The following is a 22,610-nucleotide window of genomic DNA, read 5'->3' as shown; positions in this document are numbered from 1 at the left end:
CTGCAGGAGGATGGCAGGTGTGGGTGGGACACGAGGAACTGCAGGTGACACAAGGTGACACAGGGAACACGAGTGGCAGTGCTGTGCTGCCTGCCCAGGGACAATCTGAATCCTCAGCAGAGCTCAGGAAACTGAGGAGCAGCTGAGGGAGCTGGGAAGAGGATCAGCTGGAGCAGAGGAGGCTCAGGGGGGCCCTTGTGGCTCTGCACAGCTCCTGCCAGGAGGGGACAGCCAGGGGGGTCAGGCTCTGCCCCCAGGGGACAGCAGGACACGAGGGAACAGCCTCACAGGGCACCAGGGGAGGGTCAGGCTGGACTCCAGCAGGAATTCCCCCCTGGAAAGGGTGGGGAGGGCTTGGAAGGGGTTGCCCAGAGGGGTTTGGAGCCCCCAGCCCTGGAGGTGGCACTCAGGTTTGCAGTTCCCCTGCTGACTCACAGGAGGATTTCTCTGCTCAGCACCCCCAGACAAGGGCAAAGCCTCAACACTCTCCTTCCTAACGTCCCAAGCCAACCTGCTAAAATTCTAAATATATTAATAGCAACATAATAAATTATGAATATAAAGCTGAGTCATAAAAAGCAAAAGTAAACACCATAAGGGATCTGGGTCAGAAATCCTGAAAACCTCGAGTTATAAATACTCAGCTTGTCCAAATAACCAACACAAAGCACAAGACCTACTTTGGAACCATGACTACTTTGAATCTCATTCTTTCTCCTTCTCAAGGTCATGTCTTCTGGTGTAATAGAAAATGAAGTCAAATTAAAACCAGGGAAATAAAGAAAGGAAGTGCAGGAGGGGGTGGGAGCAGAATTACCACAAGCAGGGCCATCCAAGCAGATGCTGTTTTCTTCTTCAAGATGAAACCCTAAGACACTGGTGAGAGGCAATGCAGACAGCAGGATGTGGCAAACTAGAGAAGCCATTGGGATTTAATTGCTGTGCTGCAGCAGGAAAGCTGAACATTTGCAAGCAGCCACACCAAGCTGGAGTTTGCTCCAGTGGCACTTCTGCAATGGTGCTGAAAATAAGCTCTTCCCTCCTGAGCCAACAGTTACAGAGCTCTTAAGAAGTACTGGAAGTGTATGATTTGGAAGCCATTCAGCTAGAACAGAGTTTTTATTATTCCTTGGCCATTCTAATGATCTCAGATCTGTCCTTGTCACTTATCTCTCGTCTCCAAAGAAAAATCAGCATTTTCGGGCCATTTATTACAAGCATCAAGTGTTAAACTTGTACCAGAGCTAAGAGCAGACAATTTAACACACTGCTGATGCTCTCAAGCTTAGGGCAATAGAAATTAAGTATCTGCACTGTGCAACAATGGTTTTCCAACTCCTTATTTCCAACAGAAAGAGAAAATACACTGTCTAGCTGAGAGACTGAACAAAGCCCTCAGTCATCTTCCCAGAGCTTCCACAGATTGCTTTATGATCATTATCGAGGTTCTCTAAACAGCTTGCAGCATCAGTTTCTCCAAATGCTAAGCAAATAATGGATATATACAATAGATGTAAATTAATTCCCTGTAAGCAGTGCTGGAGAAGCCTCGGAGAGGGAGTGAGTGTGCCACAGACACAAAAACCACTTCACCAACATCAGAGGGGGGGAAAAAGCAGCTTTTTCCCTGCAAGAACTCCAACCTTTTGTACACAGCCAAGAAAAAGGTGCCACAGAAAGAGCCCCCTGCACAAAGGGTGTGTTCAGGCCCGGGGACTGGATGTGCAGAAGGAATCCCAAAGGACTGGGAGTTGTCGTGGCCTGGTTTTATTTACAGCAAAGGTTTTATATTTCATGCAGAGGAAGCTGAAAAGCTTCCCTGCTCCAGCTAAACTTGAAGAAACCCAAGTGGGACTCGTGCAGCAGCTGTGGATCCCACCCAAAGTGAGCTCTCTGGATTGTCTCTGAAAAATGGGAGCAAAGGGAGGGGAAGAGGAAAGATGAATTGCACAAGGCAGTGCACAAATCATTCTTTTTCAGAGCAGGACATAAAAATACATCTATTTGTTTCTCTATGAAATAATTTAAAATATTCCTCACATAATATATATTTTTTACAATCCTGTAATAGTTTGAGCCTATAGAATTTTCAAGCCCTGCCAAAAAAGCTATTTGGACTGAATCCTTAAAGGGAGGGAAAAATCAATTGCTGCTGTGAATGATGACATATTTCAGTGAGTTTTTAATATTGGGGAAAACTCTGCTGATATTTCAACAGAAATCAACAGCAGCAGACAAGTTATTCACAGAGGTGTTTTAGAGCTCCTCACTGCTCTGGCCTCACCTTCTCCCTCCATCCCTTTGCTTCTCTCCTCTTCCTCCACATCCGGCCCCCTTTTCAGCTCCTCTTTTACTTTCACATCTTCCAAGGCAGTTTCAATAGCCATGACATCCCCAAGAGACTTCTGATCCTCTGTTTTGTGTCTTCTGGGTTGACTCCTTTTTCTGTGAGACCTGAAAGTACAGAAGTGTGATTTGACATAAAAGAACAGCCTTCAAAATAGAAAACCATCACTGACTTAAAAAGCTGAATAAAAAAACCAAAGGATCTTCTTTGGAGAGAAAACACAAGGTAGCTGAAATAGCTACAGGGCAAAGGAGATATCTGAAAGGGAGCAGATGAACCTTGCATAACACAACATTTAAGATCCATTCACAGCAGCCATTAATTGTCTGGGTTTCCTGAAGAGCTTTTTCCTACCATTACTAATGTAAGCTCACAAGCTGCAGTTAAAGTGATTTTAATTGTGTTTTCAATCTATTTTGCTTGTATTTCAAAATACAGATGAAAACTTGTTTAAATCTCTCTTTCATCCTCTGCCTCCGTTCCATTATTTCTTTTCATTCTGTCCGTGCCTCCCTTTGGCAAACTGCTGGAAGTCTGCAAAACATCATCTTCCAGCTCTGAGACATTACCCAGCACTGCCAGTTCCCAAAAACACACTCTAATGAATGCTCACAGCAAAATCAATAGGCAGTCTAGGATTTTTCAGCAGTAAATTCAGAAGGTCCAAGGCCTTGAAGAAATCTAACTAAAAAATATGCATATTAATAAGAACAGACAAATACTAACGAGGCAATAGCAATGCTGTTCATTCTTTTTAAAGTCAATGCCACCAAGGCAAAGATTACAGGAGCCACAATGCAAAGAGAAATGGAAATTCAGAAGCCAGGACAAGATTTTTGGGTTGGGAACTGTACCCTCAGAGACACTCCCCACTGCTCAAGAGGGACAGGGAGGGAAAATTGGAAGAACAAGAGCCAGAAACTCGTAAGTCAAGACAAATGCAGTTTAATGGGTGAAGGAAAGAATTAAGAAAGGAAGAAAGAAGCCCAGGAAATCCACTCACCACCTCCCCAGGCAGAGCAGTGCCCAGCCAGTCCCCAAAAAAGGCTCCTCAGAAGCCAAACCCCTCCTTCCTCCTCTCCCCCAGTTTTTATTGCTCCCCATAACATTTTATGGCACAGAATTTCCCCTTGGCCACTCGGGGCCAGCTGGGTCCCCTCCCCAGCTCTCACCCACCCCCAGGGTCCCACTGGGCCAGAGTGGGACAAGATAAAGCCTTGGCACTGTGCAAGCAACAGCCAAAACTTCAGAGCCTTGTGAGCACTGGTGCAGCCCCCAATCCCAGTCACTCCATCCCAGCCAGCCCCAGCACAGGGCTCTACAGAATCTGCAGAACTGCTCCTTGAATTTCAGGTTTCAAATCTCACAAGCTCTCCTTTTCCAAAAGGACTGATTCAGGAACTTGTGATTTTTTTTTTCCCCATTTTTAGCATGTAGGCACTTCTTCTTTGGTTGAAAGCTGCATTTGCCTTATGGCCTCGCATCCATCACCATGTGGCAAAGACTAAAACACACTTTACTCACCAGTCCCAAAGTCTAGAAAAGCTAAAAAGCAGCTCCTCATCCTCAGAGCCCAGAAAACTCAGCTGCTAATTACATTTGGAGCACAACAGAGTTAAGAGCCCTTAATCAGCCTTTAAACTGACAAAGAAGGGAGAAAAAAAATTCAACCTGAGATGAATGATGAACAGAAAAGCAAGCTGATCCATATGCACAGGGACCTCTAATTGCCAGACTCTGAGCAGATGGTGGCCCTCCAAGAAGAGCTGGTGCCTTCACACCTGCAGGACAGTCATTAGCAGGAACAGGAGCCCAGAAGGATCAGCTCAGCTCTTCACCCATACTCCAAGAACACAGCACCTTCCCTGGGAGGGGAGGGGAGGGTGGGAGGTGAAGATAAAGCTGTAAGACTTTGCCACTGCAGCTGGAATGCTCTGTAGCTGAAGGAGGAGTAGAGTCGAGTGTTACAGGCTGGTTTTAGCAAAGTGTGTTTTACTCCTGTGGTGTGGAAGTGCCAGGCAAAAATTACAGCACAGAGCTTTATACTCACAGGAGAGAAAAAAAAGATCTGTTTTTGCAGCGCTCTTCTCACTCAGGGGTTGTGGGGGAGAGAGGCAGAAAGCTCAGCATTTAAAGAAAGTGCTTCCAGAACTACAGGCTGAAGGCTGAGCGCTTCCAGAAGTGAAGCTGTTCTGTGTCTGACAGAATTCACACACCAGAAATGAAATGGGGACTGGACTAAAACAGTCTCTTGCTGAAGCCATAAAGTAAACAAAGTTGGGTTTTTTAAGGTAACCAAGTCTGACTGACCTTAGAGAAGAAATAACACCTCTCTGCAGAGTTTAAAAGCTCCATTTTTCCAAGAGAGCTGGCAAAAAAAGCAACGTTTGTACTCTTTGAAGAACAGACCACAAAGTGACTTAATTTAAGTAGCTACAACTGTGAAGGCTTGGGCAGAGGTGAATCCCATCCCTCCATCCTGCTGAGAAAAGTCAGGCTTCAAGTAAAACGATGTCTTGGAAAGACATAAGCACAGGAGAAAGTACAGCTAAGGAGTATTGAAGAGCTTCAAAAGTGCTTCAGGATAATGCTGGAATAATCCAGGAAACGCTGAACAGATAAGCAAAAAAGCACCTGGATCTTTTGCAATAGGCTCAGGCTGAGACAGAGGCTTCTCTGCTGGGTAATAGGCTCAGGGAGGGAAAATAATCCATGGTGTTCATCCAGTACCTCACACTGCACACATCAGCTGCATCAGGAACCCTGAGCAGTCACAAAACTGCAGCAGCACCTCCATCAGTGAGCAGCTCCCTTTCCCCACCCCCAGTTACCCCACACATCCCAGGAGAGCAGCTCAAGAGGCAAAACCAGAAGAGCCATGAGACAGTTGAGGTTCTCCAGTGATGGAGATCACGGAAATCCAAACCGAGATGAAACCTGAGGAACCTCAAGGCCTAAAGATTCCCTGGAGGCTTTCACAAAAAACTCAGTGACTGAGGAAAAGAGTCCCAGAGCTGCCATTTAAGGAATTGCCAGGAAAAAGAATGAAGGGATTGATGTTGCTGAGGGAAGTCACATACCGGTGTTTGTTGTCCTCTTCCTCATCTCCTATCCTATAAAGCAAGATTCCAACAGGAAAAGGTTAGCATGCCAAATTTTCAATTCAAGCATGCTGTAACACACAAAAATCACAGACTTGTAGAAAATTAATACAAAGATCAAAGGAAGCACGGAAAGGCATGCATAAAATCCCCTTTGCAACTGATGGGCTTTTTTAAACTCCTGCTTTCTGATCAGTGAAGCTCTAAATGTTCACTATCGAATTTTTTTGTCTTCCAGGATAAGAGATGAGATGTGAGAGAGCACAACGTGTCCCACTTTGAAAAGCATGTGCTTTTATAACACGGGAAGGAAACAGGACCATGAGGGACACATTACCCCAGACAAAATGGCACGAGGAACTGTATGAAAAGAACAAAGGAAGAAAATAAAAGAGTTTGAACTATCTCCAGCGGAGAAGTGCAGCCTTTACAACCTGAGCAGCAAAGTCCAGGGCAGGCTCAGACACTCTGTGTGCTTACCTGCGGAGCAGCTTTGCCTTCAGCTCTGCCTTGGTCTCGTTCCAGGCGTCCAGCTCGGGGCTGCTCAGGGCCGTGGGCTTCATGTGGTCCAGCACGGCACTGTCCTTGCCCTGCTTCCAGAGCTCGTAGCGCTCGGGCTGCAGCACCCTGACAAACACGTCCATGGAGATCTTCACCATGTCCTTGCGGCACGTGCACTGCAAGAGAGCCACGCCGGTCACAGGAAATGGCATCTGCCACGGGACAGCCTGCTCTGCCCACCCTGCCTGCTCAGGGCTCCTGCAAGGGGCAGGGCGGGCAGTGCCCAGCCCCACCTGCTCCTGGAAACCAGCTGCCGCTCCAACGCTCTCCAAGGCTACTGGAAAACTCTTCCCCAAGGATTTCGCTCTCCCTCTAAGCCCCCCAACAAGCCAAAGCCTCCTGGGACTGGCACTGCTCGAGTCCTGTGCTGCAGGCATTAGACACAATTAACTCTGTCTGGTCCAGCCCAGGTCAGAGTCTGCCCTCAAGCCCATTTCCCTCCATCAGCCTCTCCCTGGCAGAGTTTTCCAGGCTGAAAAGATATTATTGGTACCACTTCATAACTCAGAAAAGCCTTCCAGGAACCAAAGGCTGACCTAGAGCACAGGGCAGTTAAACTTCATAATGATACATCCTGACATGGCACAGCAATCCTGCACAAAAGGGAAGAAATAAAAACCCTGCAGTAACTATAACCTGCATCCAAAGCGTTCAGTGGGAGAAAATGTGCTTTATTCATTTCAGCTGGCATATGCTCATTAAAACCAGCCTGGAGTTACACCCCTGCCATTGCACAGAGAGGACTCCCAGGTGGTTTTCCTTGGATGTATCCCTTTGCTCTGATGAAGCAACAGACTGAGTGCAGCAAGGGGATCCTCACCCAGGGCACCGATGTCAGCCTCAAAGAGTCAGCCTTTATGAACTCCATCAGAAGAAGGCAGAGGATGGAAAAGGACCCAGGAACCCTCCAGGTGCCTCTGGGGGCTGCAGCCACAGCTCTCTTGGGGTTTCTGCTCTAAGGTGCAAAGCTTTGCTTGCACTAAATTGCTTTGCAGCTCCAAGCTGAGGCTGAGGTAATTGGAGCCACTTTGCAGGATTGGTTTGGGGTTTTTTCCACCCTTCCTTCACACCTTTTCAAAACCATTCTATCCATTCTTTTGGCAGAAGTGCCTGAAATTAAACCTGCTTCTCCCCTTTCTCCCTTCCCTTTTCACCACCATCACTAAATAATTGATAGCCATAGTTGAGAATTCACTGAAAGAGGGAGAGAGAAGAATCTTTCTGTACAGTTCTCCACCATCCCACATCCTCCAGCTCCTGTTTCTCATTGTGCAGGCACTGGGGCAGTGCTGGTAACCCCAGTGTGCTGAGCGGGAAGGAGCATTTATGGACAGGCACTTTCAGGAAAACTCCATTTCATGAAAAACAGCTGAGGCCAGAAAGGCTGGAAATGCAATTTGGCCCCAGCAGGGCAGGAGCACAGATGGCACCCAAGCTTCCAATGCCAGCCCAGGCAGGAGCTTCCCACAGCCCTCCGTCAGTCCTGGCCTGAGGGACTGAGCACATTTCCCTTAAGAAAGTTTAAAAGCACCTGTGCAGAGCTAAAAGAGGAACGCAGAGGAGCATCCCCAGCCCTGCTCTGGGGATTGACCTCCTCAGAGGCTGAAACATGGCTTCAAAGGGGAGCTCTGCGTTCGGTGATCCTGAGCTGGACCCAAGAGGTGCAGCACAGACACCCCCACACCTCCAAATCTGCCAGCACAGCCCAAGGGACTCGGGGCCAGGCTCTCCAGAGCAGTTGGCAGCCACCAGCAGCTCCAGAGGCTCCCCCAGCTGCAGCCCCTGGGCAGTGCTGGAGAAGCCCAGGCTGAGCCCCGGGGATGCTGCTGGGCTGGACTCAGCAGTGCCACTGTGGCCTCCGCATCCCACCGCAGCCAAGCTCCTTTCTGTCCACAAATCTACCATGATGTATGTTTATATTTCAATTTTAATTTCATTCTGTTGCTTTCACAGCAGCCAGCATGAATAATTTACAAAGCCTCTTTCCTCTGGGGCTCCTTCCGGAGCGTGCAGCGCTGTTTCCTCAGCTGCTGCACTTGTGTCACAGCCACATTCCCTGCATGGCCAGGACACTTTTCCATACCCTCCCCTCAGACAGCAGTGGGATCCTGCTGATGCTTCCAACACGGCTGGAAAAAGGGAATGTTCTTGTGTGTGGGAGAGTTGGAGAGGGAGCATGGGGGAGACCAGGAGGAGAGCGAGGGTGGGGAAGGGTGAGGAATTGCCTTTGCAATCAATTCCCTGCTCTGCTCCATTCCAGCAGCACAAAAGCAGCAAGGCTGTTTCCTGGCAGTGATCTCCAGTCCCACAGCCTGCCTTTCCCCTTCCACACACTCAGGGCTGTATTTCTTCCAAAGTATTTCACTGTGGTCATAAACACACGGGTTTGCTAAAAGACATTGTGCCTACACCCCATCTCTGCCCATCCCTACCAATTCCTGCAGAATATATCCTCCCAAATTCCCTCCAATTCCAACACTTTTCTATTCCACTATTATTAAACCTTATAGAAAGAATAAGAATGCACATGTCAACACTAAAACACCACCAAGGAGAGATCTGAAACCTCATTTCCTTTACATGAGACAAAACTGAAGCACAAAGCCCCAGTTTGGGAATTCCCAGAGTTCCTATGGATCAACAGCCCCGAGAAGGATTTCAGGGTGACGTGATCACCCGAAGCACAGGACTGAATGGCAGCACAAACATTTTGTCCAAATGGCAGGTGAGAAATGCCAGGAACCCTGAGATCCCATCCAGCACTTCCCTTCTCCCTTCCCAGCCTGGCTGCCAGACCCAAACCCTGGGAGCAGCAGGGCTGGCAAAGCCACAGATCAAACAACAGAATAAACAACAGAATATTCACAACTGGCCTCTCCAAGGACCCACTGCAAGTCCTGAAAATGGGAATGGAAAAAAAACCAAACCAAACTCAACAGCTTTAGGGTCACTTCTGTGCCCTCAGAACAGGCACAGGGGAGCTGGGACCCAAAAGAGCAACAAGAGAGGAGTTTCCACATTCACCAAATCTGCAGGAACTTAGCTTATTCCACCCTCTGAAGGCTTTCCCAGCCTCACCTCTCCTTTTCCACAAGTTAATGGCTTTATTAACTCTAAGCACATGGAAAAATCCTGAAAGGAAATGCACAATTAAACCTTTTTCCAGCCTAAAACCCCAACATTCTTCCTCCCCTCATTATTTTATTATCTGCAACTCTAATTTAGAGCCTGTGGTAAAATATGTGACCACAGCAGGAGCCCTGTCCCATCAATTCTAACTCCAAGACTGATGGGGGGAATTTGTGGCTATGCAATGTACAACCATTATCTTATTTGCAATATTTTTTAACATAAAAACACAAATAAGTCTCTATAAAATAACAGTCAAATAAAATGACTGTCTCCTCGAAGTCATAAAATCAAATGATTTATGGAGAAGTGCAGACTCCTTCAACTTCAACCTTCAGCAACAGCTTTGTGAGGATATTTCCCTCAACTCCCAACTATCAGCACTGAACTGAACCTCAGCAGTTCCATCACACAGGAAAGGTTAATGGAAAATAAGCCTTTTTCTTATGCAGAAATAGGCACCAAAACGACATCTTTAAAGTGGCACTGCTGGTTTTCATGGACAAACCCCTTCATATTCAGATGAAAGCAGCTGCTAAGACTCAGCTGAGCCTCCCACTTTGCCTTAATGGAAATTTATCCATCACAAAACCCAACATGCTCGAAACTGAAGCTCTTTCAGCTTTTAAATGCCAGACCAAAATCTTTGCTTCAAGCTCTTCTACCTGCTTTTTCATAAAAATGAAGCCTAAAAGCAAGTTCCTGGGAAAGAGGGATGCTTCTGGGCAGAGGCAGCAGAGGAACTCTGGCTGTTACAGAGCACAGCCAGCACCTCCCAGCTCCTCCCTGGGCACTCCCAGCACCAAGCAGAGCTCCAGCTTTTGGGAGAAGAAGCCCCCAGCATCAGCAGGGCTTCCAGCAGCAGCAATCCAGTTCGTTCCCACATCACAGGAGTGCTGCTGGGATCCAACAGGACAGAAAAAACCAATCTGGGGCTCCAGGTTCCTTCTCCTTGCTCTCAGCCAGTCCAAGCAGGCTCCTGGCAGCAATTCTGTGAGTAACTGAGGAGTTCAGCTTGGAGGAGGAGGAGGAGGAGAAGCCCAGACTGCACAGTTTGTGTGTTTAATGCTCGGTGGTTGGAAGCTGGTGGGAAGGAAGATGAGCCTTGACCCCCTGTTTGCAGAGTAATTACTGGTATCAACAACAAAGCAGCTCATTAGCAAAGCCCCTGGAAACCCTTCCCAGAGCCTCACAAACAAAACAATTAGGAAAGATTCTCATGGCTCCCCCTGTCCTGGCTGCAGGGCACCATTCCTGCCTGCCTGCTTCCCTGCCTGCCCCGCTGCTCCCTGAGCACTCCTGGGGTGCAGGAGAGGGGCTGGGGGCACTCACCCCCTTCCTCAGACACAGCATTTGTGTGGGACAGGAATGCTCTGCGACTGGTCCCGGCCTAAGCTGGGATGAGAAAGAAAATAAATCCATAAATAACCCCTGCCAACACCCAGAAGGGAGCTGGTGGCACTGATCCCCCCACCCAGCACACCCCCAGCCCCAGGAACCCTGGGAATCCCAGCAAACCCAGGGATTGATTCTGCTCCCAGAACCCCACTTGGTTTTTTCATTCACAAAAACCCTGCCCAGAACCTCCCAGCCAGAACTTCAGGAGAGGAGCTCAGAAAAGAGCTGATAAAACAAAGCTTCCAGACAAATTCCAAAAAAATAACCATCCCCTTCCCAGCTCAGCACCCAAAAAAAGCTGCAAAAGTTCCTTTTTCTTGCACAGAATCAAGAGCATTAGGGGTGTTTACAAATAATACAAGAAAATAAGTATGAAGAAAGGTGGAAGAATTTGTACAAGAGCAATTTTGAATCTGTCTGATGGAAATAAACCACGGAAATGTTATTCCATAATAGATTTCTTTAATGTATTCTAAGCTTAAAAGGTCTAATTAGAGTAAAAGAGCAATTTTGAATGTCTGACAAAAATAAACTATGGAAATGCTATTTCATAATAGATTTTTTTATGTGTTCTAAGCTTAAAAGGTCTAATTAGAGTCAGTTGAGGCATAGACACAAAGTAATGCAAAAATACAGTTCTGATTTGCCTTATTTTGGGGACCAATTCTGCAGTATTACCAAACAGGTTTCTGCAAAAACCCTCACAAGTTTTATTTTCTTGGGAAATACAGACATATTGAAGGGGGAAAAAAAACCCTACCAAAATGTGAATAGTAAGAAGAAAGCTTCAATTTTAGCTGGAAAATTATATGCTAGACAACATTAAATCACAGATGTTCCAAGTGTAAATTTGAGATTATTTCTGTATCGTGTGTACAGTACAGAAAAAAAGAGTGAGCAGAAGGTTTAGAAGCAAGAAGCCGTGTAAAGGATCCCAGGCTGGGATCCCAAAGGTCCCTTCTCTTGGCAGAGCAGGAAACCCAAAGGGAAGAGTTCTCCTTGTGCCCCCTTCCCCAGAGGAGAGAGCAGCAGCCAGGGCTGCTCTGGGGTGAGGGCAGCGCTGCTGGGATGAGGTGAAAGCTGTTTATTTCTGACCCAAAATGCAGCACTTGGGCAGGAGGGGCAGCCTGACCCCGTTTGATGCTGAGAGAGAGAATTCCAGCAGTTTTCCTGGAGTAAACAGGAGATAAAGGAAGGGATGAAAGTGGCAGCCAGCAGGAACCCAGACCTTCTCCAGGAGTGGCTGCACTTCAACGAAAGCAAAGTGCAGAGATTGTTCCACTCCCATCCACTTATTTTCAGTCCAGTTTGCCAAAGAAATAGAAAAGCTGAGCTGGGATTTGAATTTCTGCTGGAACTCTGAAAGGGTCTCTGAATAGCAGGAGGCTCACAGGCCACGGGGACTACAGGGAGGGCACTTTCCTGAAGGCCCTGCTTTAAAAGGGCTGTTTGGGCAGACACAGCTGTTAAAATCCTCTGGTGGTGGCATCCAAGGGTTTTCAGAAACAAGAAACCAGGCAGGAACTGCAGGCTCATGGTGCAAAATAAAAAGAAATTTAATAAAAAAGATGGTAAGGAATGAAAATCATCATTTCCTGCCTTTCACTCGGCAGCTTTTTTCAACAACCAAACAGAAAAAAAAATATGACAAACAGAAGACAAATGACTGAGGAACTCCAACTACAGAGAACAAAGGGAAATATTTCTCCCTAATTCCTAAGCTCTGCCCATGCAGGCAGACATGAAGTGTAGTATATACAAATAAACCCATCCCTCCTCAGCTGAATCAGGAATGCTGAAGTCCAAAGCAAATATTTGGATTACAGCTGACTGTGAAACATTGTGCCAGGATGTCCAAGCTGTGAAACCCCTCTGAACTCCCTTCTCCTGTCTCTTTTTGTGGCAGTGACACCAAACAGGGCTGCAGCTCCCAGGGAGCTCTCCCTGCCAGAGCCCTGCACAGCTCTGGAGCGCTGGGGTGATGCCCTGGGAAGGGCTGCTGGCAGCACATGGCATCAGATCTCCCAGGATCTCTGGGGTCTGTCCCAGCCCTGAACAAGGATCTGCTGCTCAGCTTCCCCCCAGGAGCAGGTGCAGCAGGAAGGCTGGGGCTGGCCTCAGAGGGGCTCAGCTGCAGCTCCAGGCTCCTCCAGGCCAGATGGAGACATTTCCATCAGCAGGACATGGCAGAGCAGCTAAAAGCTGTTCCTTCTTCTGGGCCCTGTCCTGCTGCACAGGGACCTCCCACTGGAGCACCCTCAGGGCTGAGAAGGAGGATGTCAGACCCTGCCTCTGGACCTGACACTGGCTGAGAGCACAGAGAACCAGTCCTGAGGATTTCTGCACATGGTGAAAGACAATTTGTGGAGTTTGTCTGTCACAAACCACACTCAGCACTGGGGCTGGAGGAACAATCAGCAGGAGGATCAGAAAAGCAGAGCCAAGGGGCAAAAGCACCTGTTCTAACTAAAAACCCAAGGAGAGAAAGACTCCACGATCTCAAAAAGCTTTGAATCAATCAGGACAGCTCAGATTATTCACTTGGCATTCACCAAACCAATTTCCACTGGAATTTCTGAGGATCTGCCCATGCTGGTTACTCATTTACAGACACAAGTGGATTTACCCACTGGTAGTTTCCCACACTACTCTGCAGCCATTGCTAATTTTTTTTTTTTGCTAATCCTGACACGTGTTCTACAATTAGAGCAGGACCAGTGTCCCAGCAGCTGATCTTTACACTCCAGGCTGGTTATTCTGTATTTTTTACAGGCCAGGAAGGTTCTCTGTGGGATGCAGAACATTGCACCCATCTGGCAGGCAATTAGCACAGCTCTGCTCTCCCAGGTGAACCATTACCTTCCTCCCCTGCACTGCACCACTGACACACAGCTCTCAGCAGAGCAGAACCCACATCTCCTCCCCAGGATAATGTCCAGCAGAACATTACAACTGGCTAATTATGAACCTTGCCTTGTCCCCATTCTCCTGAGTGCAGGCAGGACAAGAGAGCTGTGCTGGCAGCCTGAGGAAAGGAGGGAATCACCCCAGGCAGCTGGGTCACTGCAGGAACAGCAGGTGCCTGCAGAGCTTTGCCCAGCTCAGACTTCCCAAGAACTGCTGTAAATATGGTAAGAAAAAAAAAACCCAAACCTACCTGCGTGTGAGCAAGGATAATCTAATTATGCCTGGGAGGATATAAATTAATGAAGCCATTTCTGAAACAAGGAAAGCTGTAGTAGTTAACTAAAAATCACAAGCTCAGGAATGGTGTGGGCTGGGAGGGAGCTTAAATCTCATCTCATCCCACCCCTGCCATGGCAGGGACTCCTCCCACTGTCCTGGAATGTCCAGCCTGGCCCTGGACACTGCCTGGGATGCAGGGGCAGCCCCAGCTGCTCTGGGCACGTGTGCCAGGGCCTGCCCACCCTGCCAGGAGGAATTTCCTCCTGATGTCTCTCCAGGAATTCTCTCCCACAGAGGTGCAGGCAGCTCCCAGTGCATTCAGCTGATCATTCCTCAGCTCCCTGCTTAACCTCAGCTGAGATTTAAACACAGCTCTGCCCTCCCAGTGCCACAAACTCCCCCTCAGCTGGGACCCCCAGGCAGGCACCCCGGCTTCATCAACACTGCTTTGGAGCAGCATTAGCAGGAAGCTCAGAACAGACAAGTGCAATGGGAATAAATTGGGCATCTCCTTGCACACTTCCACTTTGTGTCCCCAGATCTGCTCCTGCCCTGCTGCTGCTTGTTCAGTAATTTCACGCTAGGCTGCTTAACAATGTAAGCATGGAGGCTCCATCTAAAACTGCACTTCCCAAATGTCACTTGTTTGTGAACACATGGCTGAACCCAAAATTGCTTTTAATATTCGAGTGGTGCCTGCCGGCTCTGTTGTAGTTAAGGGTCTGTCTGAATTTCCATGATAAACCCCATTTTCTGGGGTGTGATACCATGACCACTCACTACACATAAACCTGCTTTACAAGGTCACAGCAGACAAACACCATTTTTTACATTCTTAAACCAAAATTGCTTGGCTATTTTTGAGTTTCAGACACCTGACACTGATTAGAGGTCTCTCACAGTTGAAGGTTTTTCTAACCAGCCCTTTAACTCCAGAACAAATCCAAATGTCTGACCCATCCCTGGAAGTGTCCAAGGCCAGGCTGGACAGGGCTTGGGCAAGCTGGGATAGGGGAAAGTGTCCCTGCCATGGCAAAACTTCCCAGATTCTACTGAAGGAGCTTTGCTGTCAGTTATTCTGCAGACTCCAAACCAGGAGAGCTGTCACAAGCCAAAGCACACCAGGAATCTGCCCTAATGAGAAATAACCACACAAACATAACTCTCCAAACTCAACCGAGTGCACAGATTAGAGGAGTTCAGGTATTTTCAGTGTTATTACCATAGTGTTATTAAAGCTTCAAAGTATTTCCAGCTTATTCCTTCCCCTCCAGTGTGTACCTAATGAGTTGTGCTCAGTTACATCAGTCACCTCATTCACTGTGAAACGCAGTTTGGATGCACCAGAAAACTAATTCCACCTTACCAATCCCAAAACAACCTGTTCAGAACCAGAATGCACCACTTGAGAAAGCCATTCCTACACCCTGAGAATAAAATGGGGCTGGGGGTGCTCAGCCTGGAGAAAAGGAGACTCAGGGGTGCCCTCATCGCTCTCCACAGCTCCTGAAAGGTGCCTGTGCTCAGCTGGGGCTGGGCTCTGTCTCCAGGAACTGACAGAACCAGAGGACACAGCCTCAAGCTGCACCAAGGGAAATTTAGGTTGGATATCAGGAAGAAGTTTTTTACAGAAAGGGTGACAAAGTTCTGGAATGTTCTGCTTGGGCAGGTGATGGAGTCACCATCCCTGGGTGTGTTTAACAAAGTCTGGAGGTGGCACTGGGTGCCAGGGCTCAGCTGAGGGGTTGGGGCTGAGCTGGACTCGATGACCTTCAAGGTCTCTTCCAACCTGGTGATTCTGGGAATTCTGTGAATTCTGGGAAAACAAATTATCGAGAGGCAAAACCAGCAACGTGAGACAGCGAGAGAGCACACCCCAAAGCAGAGGCCTTTTCCATGCTCTGCTGAGGAATAGGGACGAACAAGTGGCATGGCTGTGTGTGCCAGGAGCTGCCCCAGCCCCTCCTGGGGCCCCACCTGTGTTGCCATCTTGCCGTAGTCGATCCAGCGCAGGGTGGCGAAGTTGGTGGACTCGGCGCAGTTGAAGCCGTGATTGAAGCCAGCGTGGTACCCGTAGGGAAACGTGATCATGAACTCCCCAGCTTCCTGGGTGATCTGAAAAACAAAGGGAAAAGGAGGAGACACTCCACAGGTCACTTAAGCAGCAGCTTGAGAACAGAGACCCATTAAAAAGCCCCACTGATGAAATCTCTTCCCACTGGAGGGTCGGCAGAGCAGCCGCTGGCAGCTCTTGGCTGAGCCTGGAACATTCCTGGTGAACTGCAGGAACACTCCAGGATTTCTCTTAAGGGAAAAACTCAGAACAGTGGGTGGGAAGGGGTCACATAACCTGAACTATTTACACCTGCAGGCTCCAGTTACCAAGGGGTCTCAGGCTGCAACTTTCCAAAAGATCAGTAAATCTCTGATGTGACCTCTTTGGCTCATGGCAGTTCCAAACCTTCATTCCCACCCCCAGGAGCTCTGGATTTCCCTCCTAATATTCCCTCTGCATGGCAGGGGTGGCACAGGATGAGCTTTAATGTCCCCTTTACCACAAACCATCCCGTGACTCGACTTTAATAGAATTAAAATAACAACAAGCATTATAGGCATTATTAATAAAGGCTGAACTCTACAGATCACAGCTGGAACCAGAGGCAAACCAATCCTGATGCTTAAAAAAAACCCCTCTTTTTATATCTTGTGCAGAAAAACCATTGGGAAAAAAAGAAGTTTAATTGTTAAGAGCATGGCCTGAACCACAGGAGCAGCTCCCAGCCCAGCTGCCCCTCACGCAGCAGCACCTCCCCTCCACAGGCTGTGGAAGAGGCAAAGCTTGACCTTCCCTGTCCTTCCAGGCAGCAGTGCTGACAGAGCTCTCACAGCTGCCACGGGCCAGGAATTCTGCTTGGATTCCTTCCCACAGCCACAGCCCACACCCCGGCAGCTCGGAGCCCACAGGGACTCCAGGGGACACAAGGATGGGGCCAAATGCAAAATGTAAACACACAGAAGTTCAAACACTTCCCTCTCGGCTGGGCCAACATCTGAACTTGCAGATGTCATTAACATTAGAAGAATAATTCCAGAAAGAGGGAATGAAAGCTGCTGTGGTACACAAGAAGCTCCTGCAGGATTTCAGGAGGAGGTGCTGAAGTCCAGCCCCCGGAGCCCCCTGCATCCATCCCCTCCACAAAGCCAGCAGTGCTACTCTGCTGGCTCCAGGGGATGAAGAGATTGTTTCTGTCAGTGAATGCACATCCTGGTGGCTCCATTTCAAGCCCACATCATCCATGGCACTGCTGTCAACATTATCCCACAATAAATTAGAAAACACTCCAGATGATGGATAGGCCATGCAGAAAAGTAATAACTATTGAAGGAAAGCCAGCACAAACTGCCACTCATGAAGAAAGCCCCAAATTTACTGACTTCTGCAAGCTCTTGAGGAATAAATGGAGAAATCAATAGGAGATTACAGAAATACACATTTTTAATTATTAAAAAGCCCTGGTATTGATCTGTTTCTTTTTTTCCAGAACAGCATTATAGAGATTTATAAATGCTCCCTATTTCAACTTCATTGAAATCTGCCAAGGATTTGGATGAAGGGATCCTATCTCTGTTCCCCAGGAAAAATGGCACTTGTCCCCTGTTTGTGAATAGCAGTGATCCTCCCCTAACAGCCACTGTTTCAGGACAGGGCTTGGAGTTTGGGACAGTGGAAGGTGTCCCTGGCCATGTTTGGGATTTAAGGCCCCTTCCCACTCCACGATTCCATGAAAGCAGATGGGAGCAGGCCTCTTTGGCACTTCCCCCATCCACAGGCAGCTCTGGCTCCACGTGCTGAACACCCAGCAGCAGCAGCAGCAGCAGTTTGAGTGATTCTGCACAGATACAAATCCCTGTAACCACCCCTGGCTGAGGAGATTTACTTCTTGCCACAAGACTTTAAGAATAAGCACATTAAAACGATCATACCAAATAAACATGACCCCTCTTTTCAAATCAGGGCTTAAGAGCTGCAGGGATCCTTCCAGGCTTAGAGCAGCATGAACACTTACACAACAGGGAGCCAGCACAGCCAGCTCCACTTTGGGTCACACTGGATCCACAGGCAAATAAAAAAGTGTTTCTGAATCACCAGTGGGGTTTTGCTGCCCCTTGATGAGCCAGAACATCTTTATCAGCTCGTCCCTCTCTACCTGAGAGGCTCCCAAACTGCCAGAGTTGGTTCAGTGGCAGCTTTTCCTCTCTTCAGTGCCTCAGCCACAGCCCAAACTCTCCTTTTTGCAGCAGACCTGGTGAGAGCCCCAGGCTGCACCCAGCACAGCAATGCCCTTGGAAATGAAGCCAATTCCCCCCTGGCTCTGCTGGGCTGACTCCTCAGGAGAGAGGAGCTCCCACAGCCTGCAGGGACCTACCCTGTCAAAGGGAATCCCATACTTCTTCAGGATGGAGGGAGAAATGAGGGTCATCTTGTGACGGAGGAAAGCATCACATCCCTGAGAGCTTCCCGGGAAAAATCCTGCGGAGACATTCAAAGGAGGAGCATCACTACAGCACTGTCCTTGGGAAAACAATGCAGCCTGCTGGATTCCACATCAGTCTGCCCTGCATATCACTACCTAAAGGGAAAAATGTTCATATTCAGGGAAAGGAAAGGGCTCCACCCCGGGCAGTGGCACGAGGGACACGTTCACAGTGGTCACCAGCAAGTGGCAGAGGCAGCAGGACCTGACCCAGTCAGCACCTCAACACCCCTAAATTAAACTCTGCCACTGAGTCACTGAAACAAATCACAAATAATTAAACAAACTAAACCAGTGGTGAGCACTGCCCAAACCCCTCAATGGCAGCTCAGCCAATGTAACCCAATTTTCCTCATGATCATGACTTTGCCTCCAAGTGGCTGATTCCATATCCAATTGTGGGTTTGTAGGGACTCCAGGCCAGCACAGTTTAGGAAAACAAATAACCCAAGCTCTGGAACCAAAGCTAATTGATGAGACATAATGGAAGGGGTTTCAGAAAGTCAAAAGGATTACTGGATTCCAGGTTTACTTATATTTTTGTACTAAAAGCATTTCAATTCAAATTATGACTGTCTGCTACCCAGTCTGTCGTCCCTCTCTGCAGTTCCTCTTTTTAATGCACAGTTTAAGTGGCTCTCATTAAAGCCACTAATAAAGAAGCACATTTTAAGTGATTAGCACCAATAACATGGCAACACATTAACATTCTCTCCATGGGCTCCATGGCTCTCCCAGTGAGCCCATTTACAGCTCAGCTATTCATTTTCCATATTAATTGCACACTCATTTCTCCATAGTAAACTTCTCCCCACTGATGCACAGGACAGGGGAATGGCCAGGCAGCAATTCTGGCTCTTTGCAGAGTTAAATCATCACCCACCCAGCTTCCAGAGACAGGAAACTGAAATAAAGACCAGATCATTGATAATTTGCTCCTGGTTTTACAGCACAAACCATCTCCGTGCCTCGAAATTGATCATCTGTAAAAATTAGTTACAAACAGCAAGAAACTTATTATTGCTCCTGTCAGACTTGGAGTGGTATTTCAGAGTCTGCAGAACACAAGTCATCTGATTGATTGACTTCTTATAAAAATTACTTTTTTCATCTATTAAAACCTGGCAAATTACTGAGCTGTAGCTTTGAAATGCAGCATTTTTGAGCAGGCATTTCCAGTGTTATTTGTATTTAGGGATCAGGGAGCTCGGTGCCCAGGAGAACAGCACCAAGCCCCAGGCCACTCGTCCCCAGTTATTCTGAATTTACCCCACACAGTCAGCTGCTCCCTGTGACACCCTGGAGTGTGCTCAGCAGGGAAAGGCAGTACAGGAATTTGCCTTTTTTTCTGGGAAATCAGCATCAGAACTTTTCTTTTGCATCAGAGTAGAACCTTCCAGATTTCCCTGCCTGCTCCTACCTTCAGCACCAGATTTAAACCACCCCACTTGCCTTGCTGGAGACGAACCACAGAGATTTGGAGTTAATTATTCTGGGCCAGCAGCTTTTTTTAGCTGGGCAGCTCCTTGAACATTTGCAAGTGAACAAAAATAGAAACAACACCAACAAATTAAAACATATCCACTTCTGCAGCCAGACATCTTCCCTGAAGCTTGAGAGGTGGGAGTTTGCCACAGCTCAAAGTAACTCTCCCTTGCCTCCACCTCCATTTTTCCTTTTCTTTTTCCCTCCCTTTCATTTTTTTCTTTCTTTTTAATATGAACTTTATGGCACTGAAAAATAAAGGAGGACGAGGCTAAAATAAAAGGAAAAGCACAAATACAGAATGTATTGGTGAAGGAGCAATGGGCACAAACTGGAAGAGGGGAAATTTAGGTTCAATATCAGCCAGAAAATGCCCTTTGGGGGGGTGGTGAGACACTGGAACAGGCTGTGGCTGCCCCATCCCTGGGAGCATTCCTGGCCCAGTGGAAGGTGGCCCTGCCCATGGCAGCAATGAAAGGATTTTTAGGGCCCTTTCCAACCCAAACCCTTGTGGATTAAACCCACCGCCCAGACACGGGAGGGTTTGGCCTCAATGCCTCAAAATCCAAGGGTTTTTTAAGGAATTTTAGTTCAGGTCAGGTTCAGTTCAGGTCAGGTCAGGTCAGGTTCAGTTTAGTTTAGGTCAGGTTTAGTTCAGTTTAGTTCAGGTCAGGTTCAGTTTAGTTCAGGTCAGGTTCAGTTTAGTTTAGTTCACGTTTAGTTCAGTTTAGTTCAGGGCAGGTTTAGGTCAGTTTAGTTCTGGTCAGGTTCAGTTTAGTTTAGTTCTGGTCAGGCTTAGTTTAGTTCTGGTCAGGTTCAGTTTAGTTTAGTTCAGGTCAGGTTCAGTTTAGTTTAGGTCAGGTTCAGTTTAGTTTAGTTCAGGTTCAGTTTAGTTTAGTTCTGGTCAGGTTCAGTTTAGTTTAGGTCAGGTTTAGTTTAGTTTAGGTCAGACCCTGCCAGGAGACCGAGCCTTGGAAGGAAGAGCTGGAAGGGAAATTGAAATTCTCTGACGAGTTCTCTGGCTCTGAAGCTGCTCCCCCAGCTCAGCAGCTCCTCCAGCAGCCCCTGCAGTCCCCAGCAGGCTCAGTTAGTGCCAGTCCTTGCTGAGCCCAGCCCAAAGCAGGGCTCACCTTTAGCCAGGCGTTCCAGCCTCTTGCCGTGCTCCGGGGGAATGGCGTACCTGGGGGGAGGAACAGAGCAGACAGAAACAAACATCAGTCCTTCATGGAAAAACAGTGAGAGGAAAAGGCCAGGAACAGGGGGGCAATAACCTCAGCACAGCACACACTGGCTGGCAATAAAAGCAGAATTCTGTCTGTCTGAAAGGTTTACCATGGGGCTTCTGGGCAGTCAGGATTTGGTGAAGGGAAGGAGAGATCTTGACTCCATTTCAGAAGGCTGCTTTATTATATTATGATATATATTACATTAAAAAGACCACACTATAACTATACTACAAAGAACAGAGAGAAAGATTCATCAGAAGGCGAGGCAGGAATAGAAAGGAATGAATAACAAAGTTCTGTGACTCCAGAGAGTCCCAGAGCTGCTGCCTCCTGGATTGGCCACCAAGCAGAAACATCCCACACTGAGCAATGGAGGAAGCACCTGCTGCATCCCACAGCAGCAGATCACAAATTGTTCACACTCGAAGCTGAGGCCCTTCAGCTTCTCAGGAGAAGAAAATCCCAGCAAAGGGATTTTCATAAAATATCACAACCACAGAAAGGCATCGGTAACACACAAGCCATGGAAAAATCAGCATTTAATGCAAGTCCTCAGACATGTTACATGAAGTGAGTGCTTTGCTGGCATTGTCCCAAACAGCATCACAAGATCTCACAAGGTAGAAGGAAAATGGAGAAGACAAAGTGATGATGCAGCACTGAAACCCCAGAAATAACAGAGTGCAGGGAACAGCAGGTGTGTTCTCCATGGGGAAAATATCTGCAAAATAAAACTGTGCTAAATATTAATAAGCAAGAAACAGATGGGCTGAAAAGGTGTGAAGGAGGGTCTGTGTGCTTTGGAAAAGAATAAACCTTTTTCTGTGCAAATAGCTTTCATTTTATTCAAAAAAAGTAAATATTCTTCAGCTCAAGCAGTCGTGGCTCAATCCTTATGCCCCTGCTGGATTTTATTGTCTGATGTGAAATAATGGAATTCAAATATTCAATAATTTTCTTGATGAGGTGACCCTGAAAAACGCAGGGTCTGCTGATGAAAACATCATTAAAGGGGGTAGATAACAGCTTCTACACTTTCCTAAAGACAGTTTTCTTAGATTTGGGGTCAGTAAAGTGCAAAAGAATTCGACTGGAATTTTTTTGGAGTGCAAATTATTGAATGTAACTCTGGAAAAACAATCAACTGTCCCTCAGGTCCCAGACACAGGCCTGGGTGTGCCCAGCACGTCCAAACATCAGAGAAGCTTCAAATGGCTTTTTCTTCCCACGAGCTGTTAGTTCTCTGAGTGCTTTGAGCTTCACAATATTCTCAGGAGCAAAGCCCAGGTGACAAAGATTTATGTGTTCAGGTTATAAGAAGGGAACTGAGTACCAGGACACATTTAAACGTGTTTAACATGATGGCACACAGGAATATTGCCAATGGAAATTTGTAAATCCTTGGTTACGTTCTGCAGCAAATTAAATATGGCTCTCCCTGCTTTTGGTGACAGAGAATTCTGAGAATTTACATTTGGGGGAATGGCATTTATTGCCAGCTATAACTTCTCTTCAAAGTGAATCATAAAAAATGCATTATTTTTGCTATTTCAAATAAAGATGTCAAAGCCATCCTTCTCATTATCCCAGGCTGGGAGCAGGATATTGCAGGAGGGGACTCAGCAACAGGTGCCCAGCACTG

General features: G+C 47.4%; 1 protein-coding gene across 4 annotated transcripts in view; it reads right to left on the bottom strand.

Moving 5' to 3' along the window:
* KDM4B (lysine demethylase 4B) overlaps positions 1-22,610 on the bottom strand; it is a 74,837-nt gene that overhangs the window by 21,511 nt on the left and 30,716 nt on the right. For 3 of the 4 annotated variants that reach the window (XM_038163568.1, XM_038163569.1, XM_038163570.1), the window contains 6 exons: positions 20,873-20,922; positions 18,150-18,253; positions 15,700-15,837; positions 5,929-6,125; positions 5,428-5,460; positions 2,285-2,454 (listed from right to left, as the gene is read on the bottom strand). In XM_038163568.1, the coding sequence (XP_038019496.1) occupies positions 2,285-2,454; positions 5,428-5,460; positions 5,929-6,125; positions 15,700-15,837; positions 18,150-18,253; positions 20,873-20,922 (692 nt within the window). The remainder of the gene's footprint in view (positions 1-2,284; positions 2,455-5,427; positions 5,461-5,928; positions 6,126-15,699; positions 15,838-18,149; positions 18,254-20,872; positions 20,923-22,610) is intronic. The other variant, XM_038163571.1, reaches the window with a different exon arrangement.

The sequence above is a fragment of the Motacilla alba genome, chromosome 28 (genome assembly GCF_015832195.1).
Source record: "Motacilla alba alba isolate MOTALB_02 chromosome 28, Motacilla_alba_V1.0_pri, whole genome shotgun sequence".
Lineage (NCBI taxonomy): Eukaryota > Metazoa > Chordata > Aves > Passeriformes > Motacillidae > Motacilla > Motacilla alba.
The sequence above is the reverse complement of the archived record's forward strand: the minus strand, read 5'-3'. Positions and strand labels throughout refer to the sequence as shown.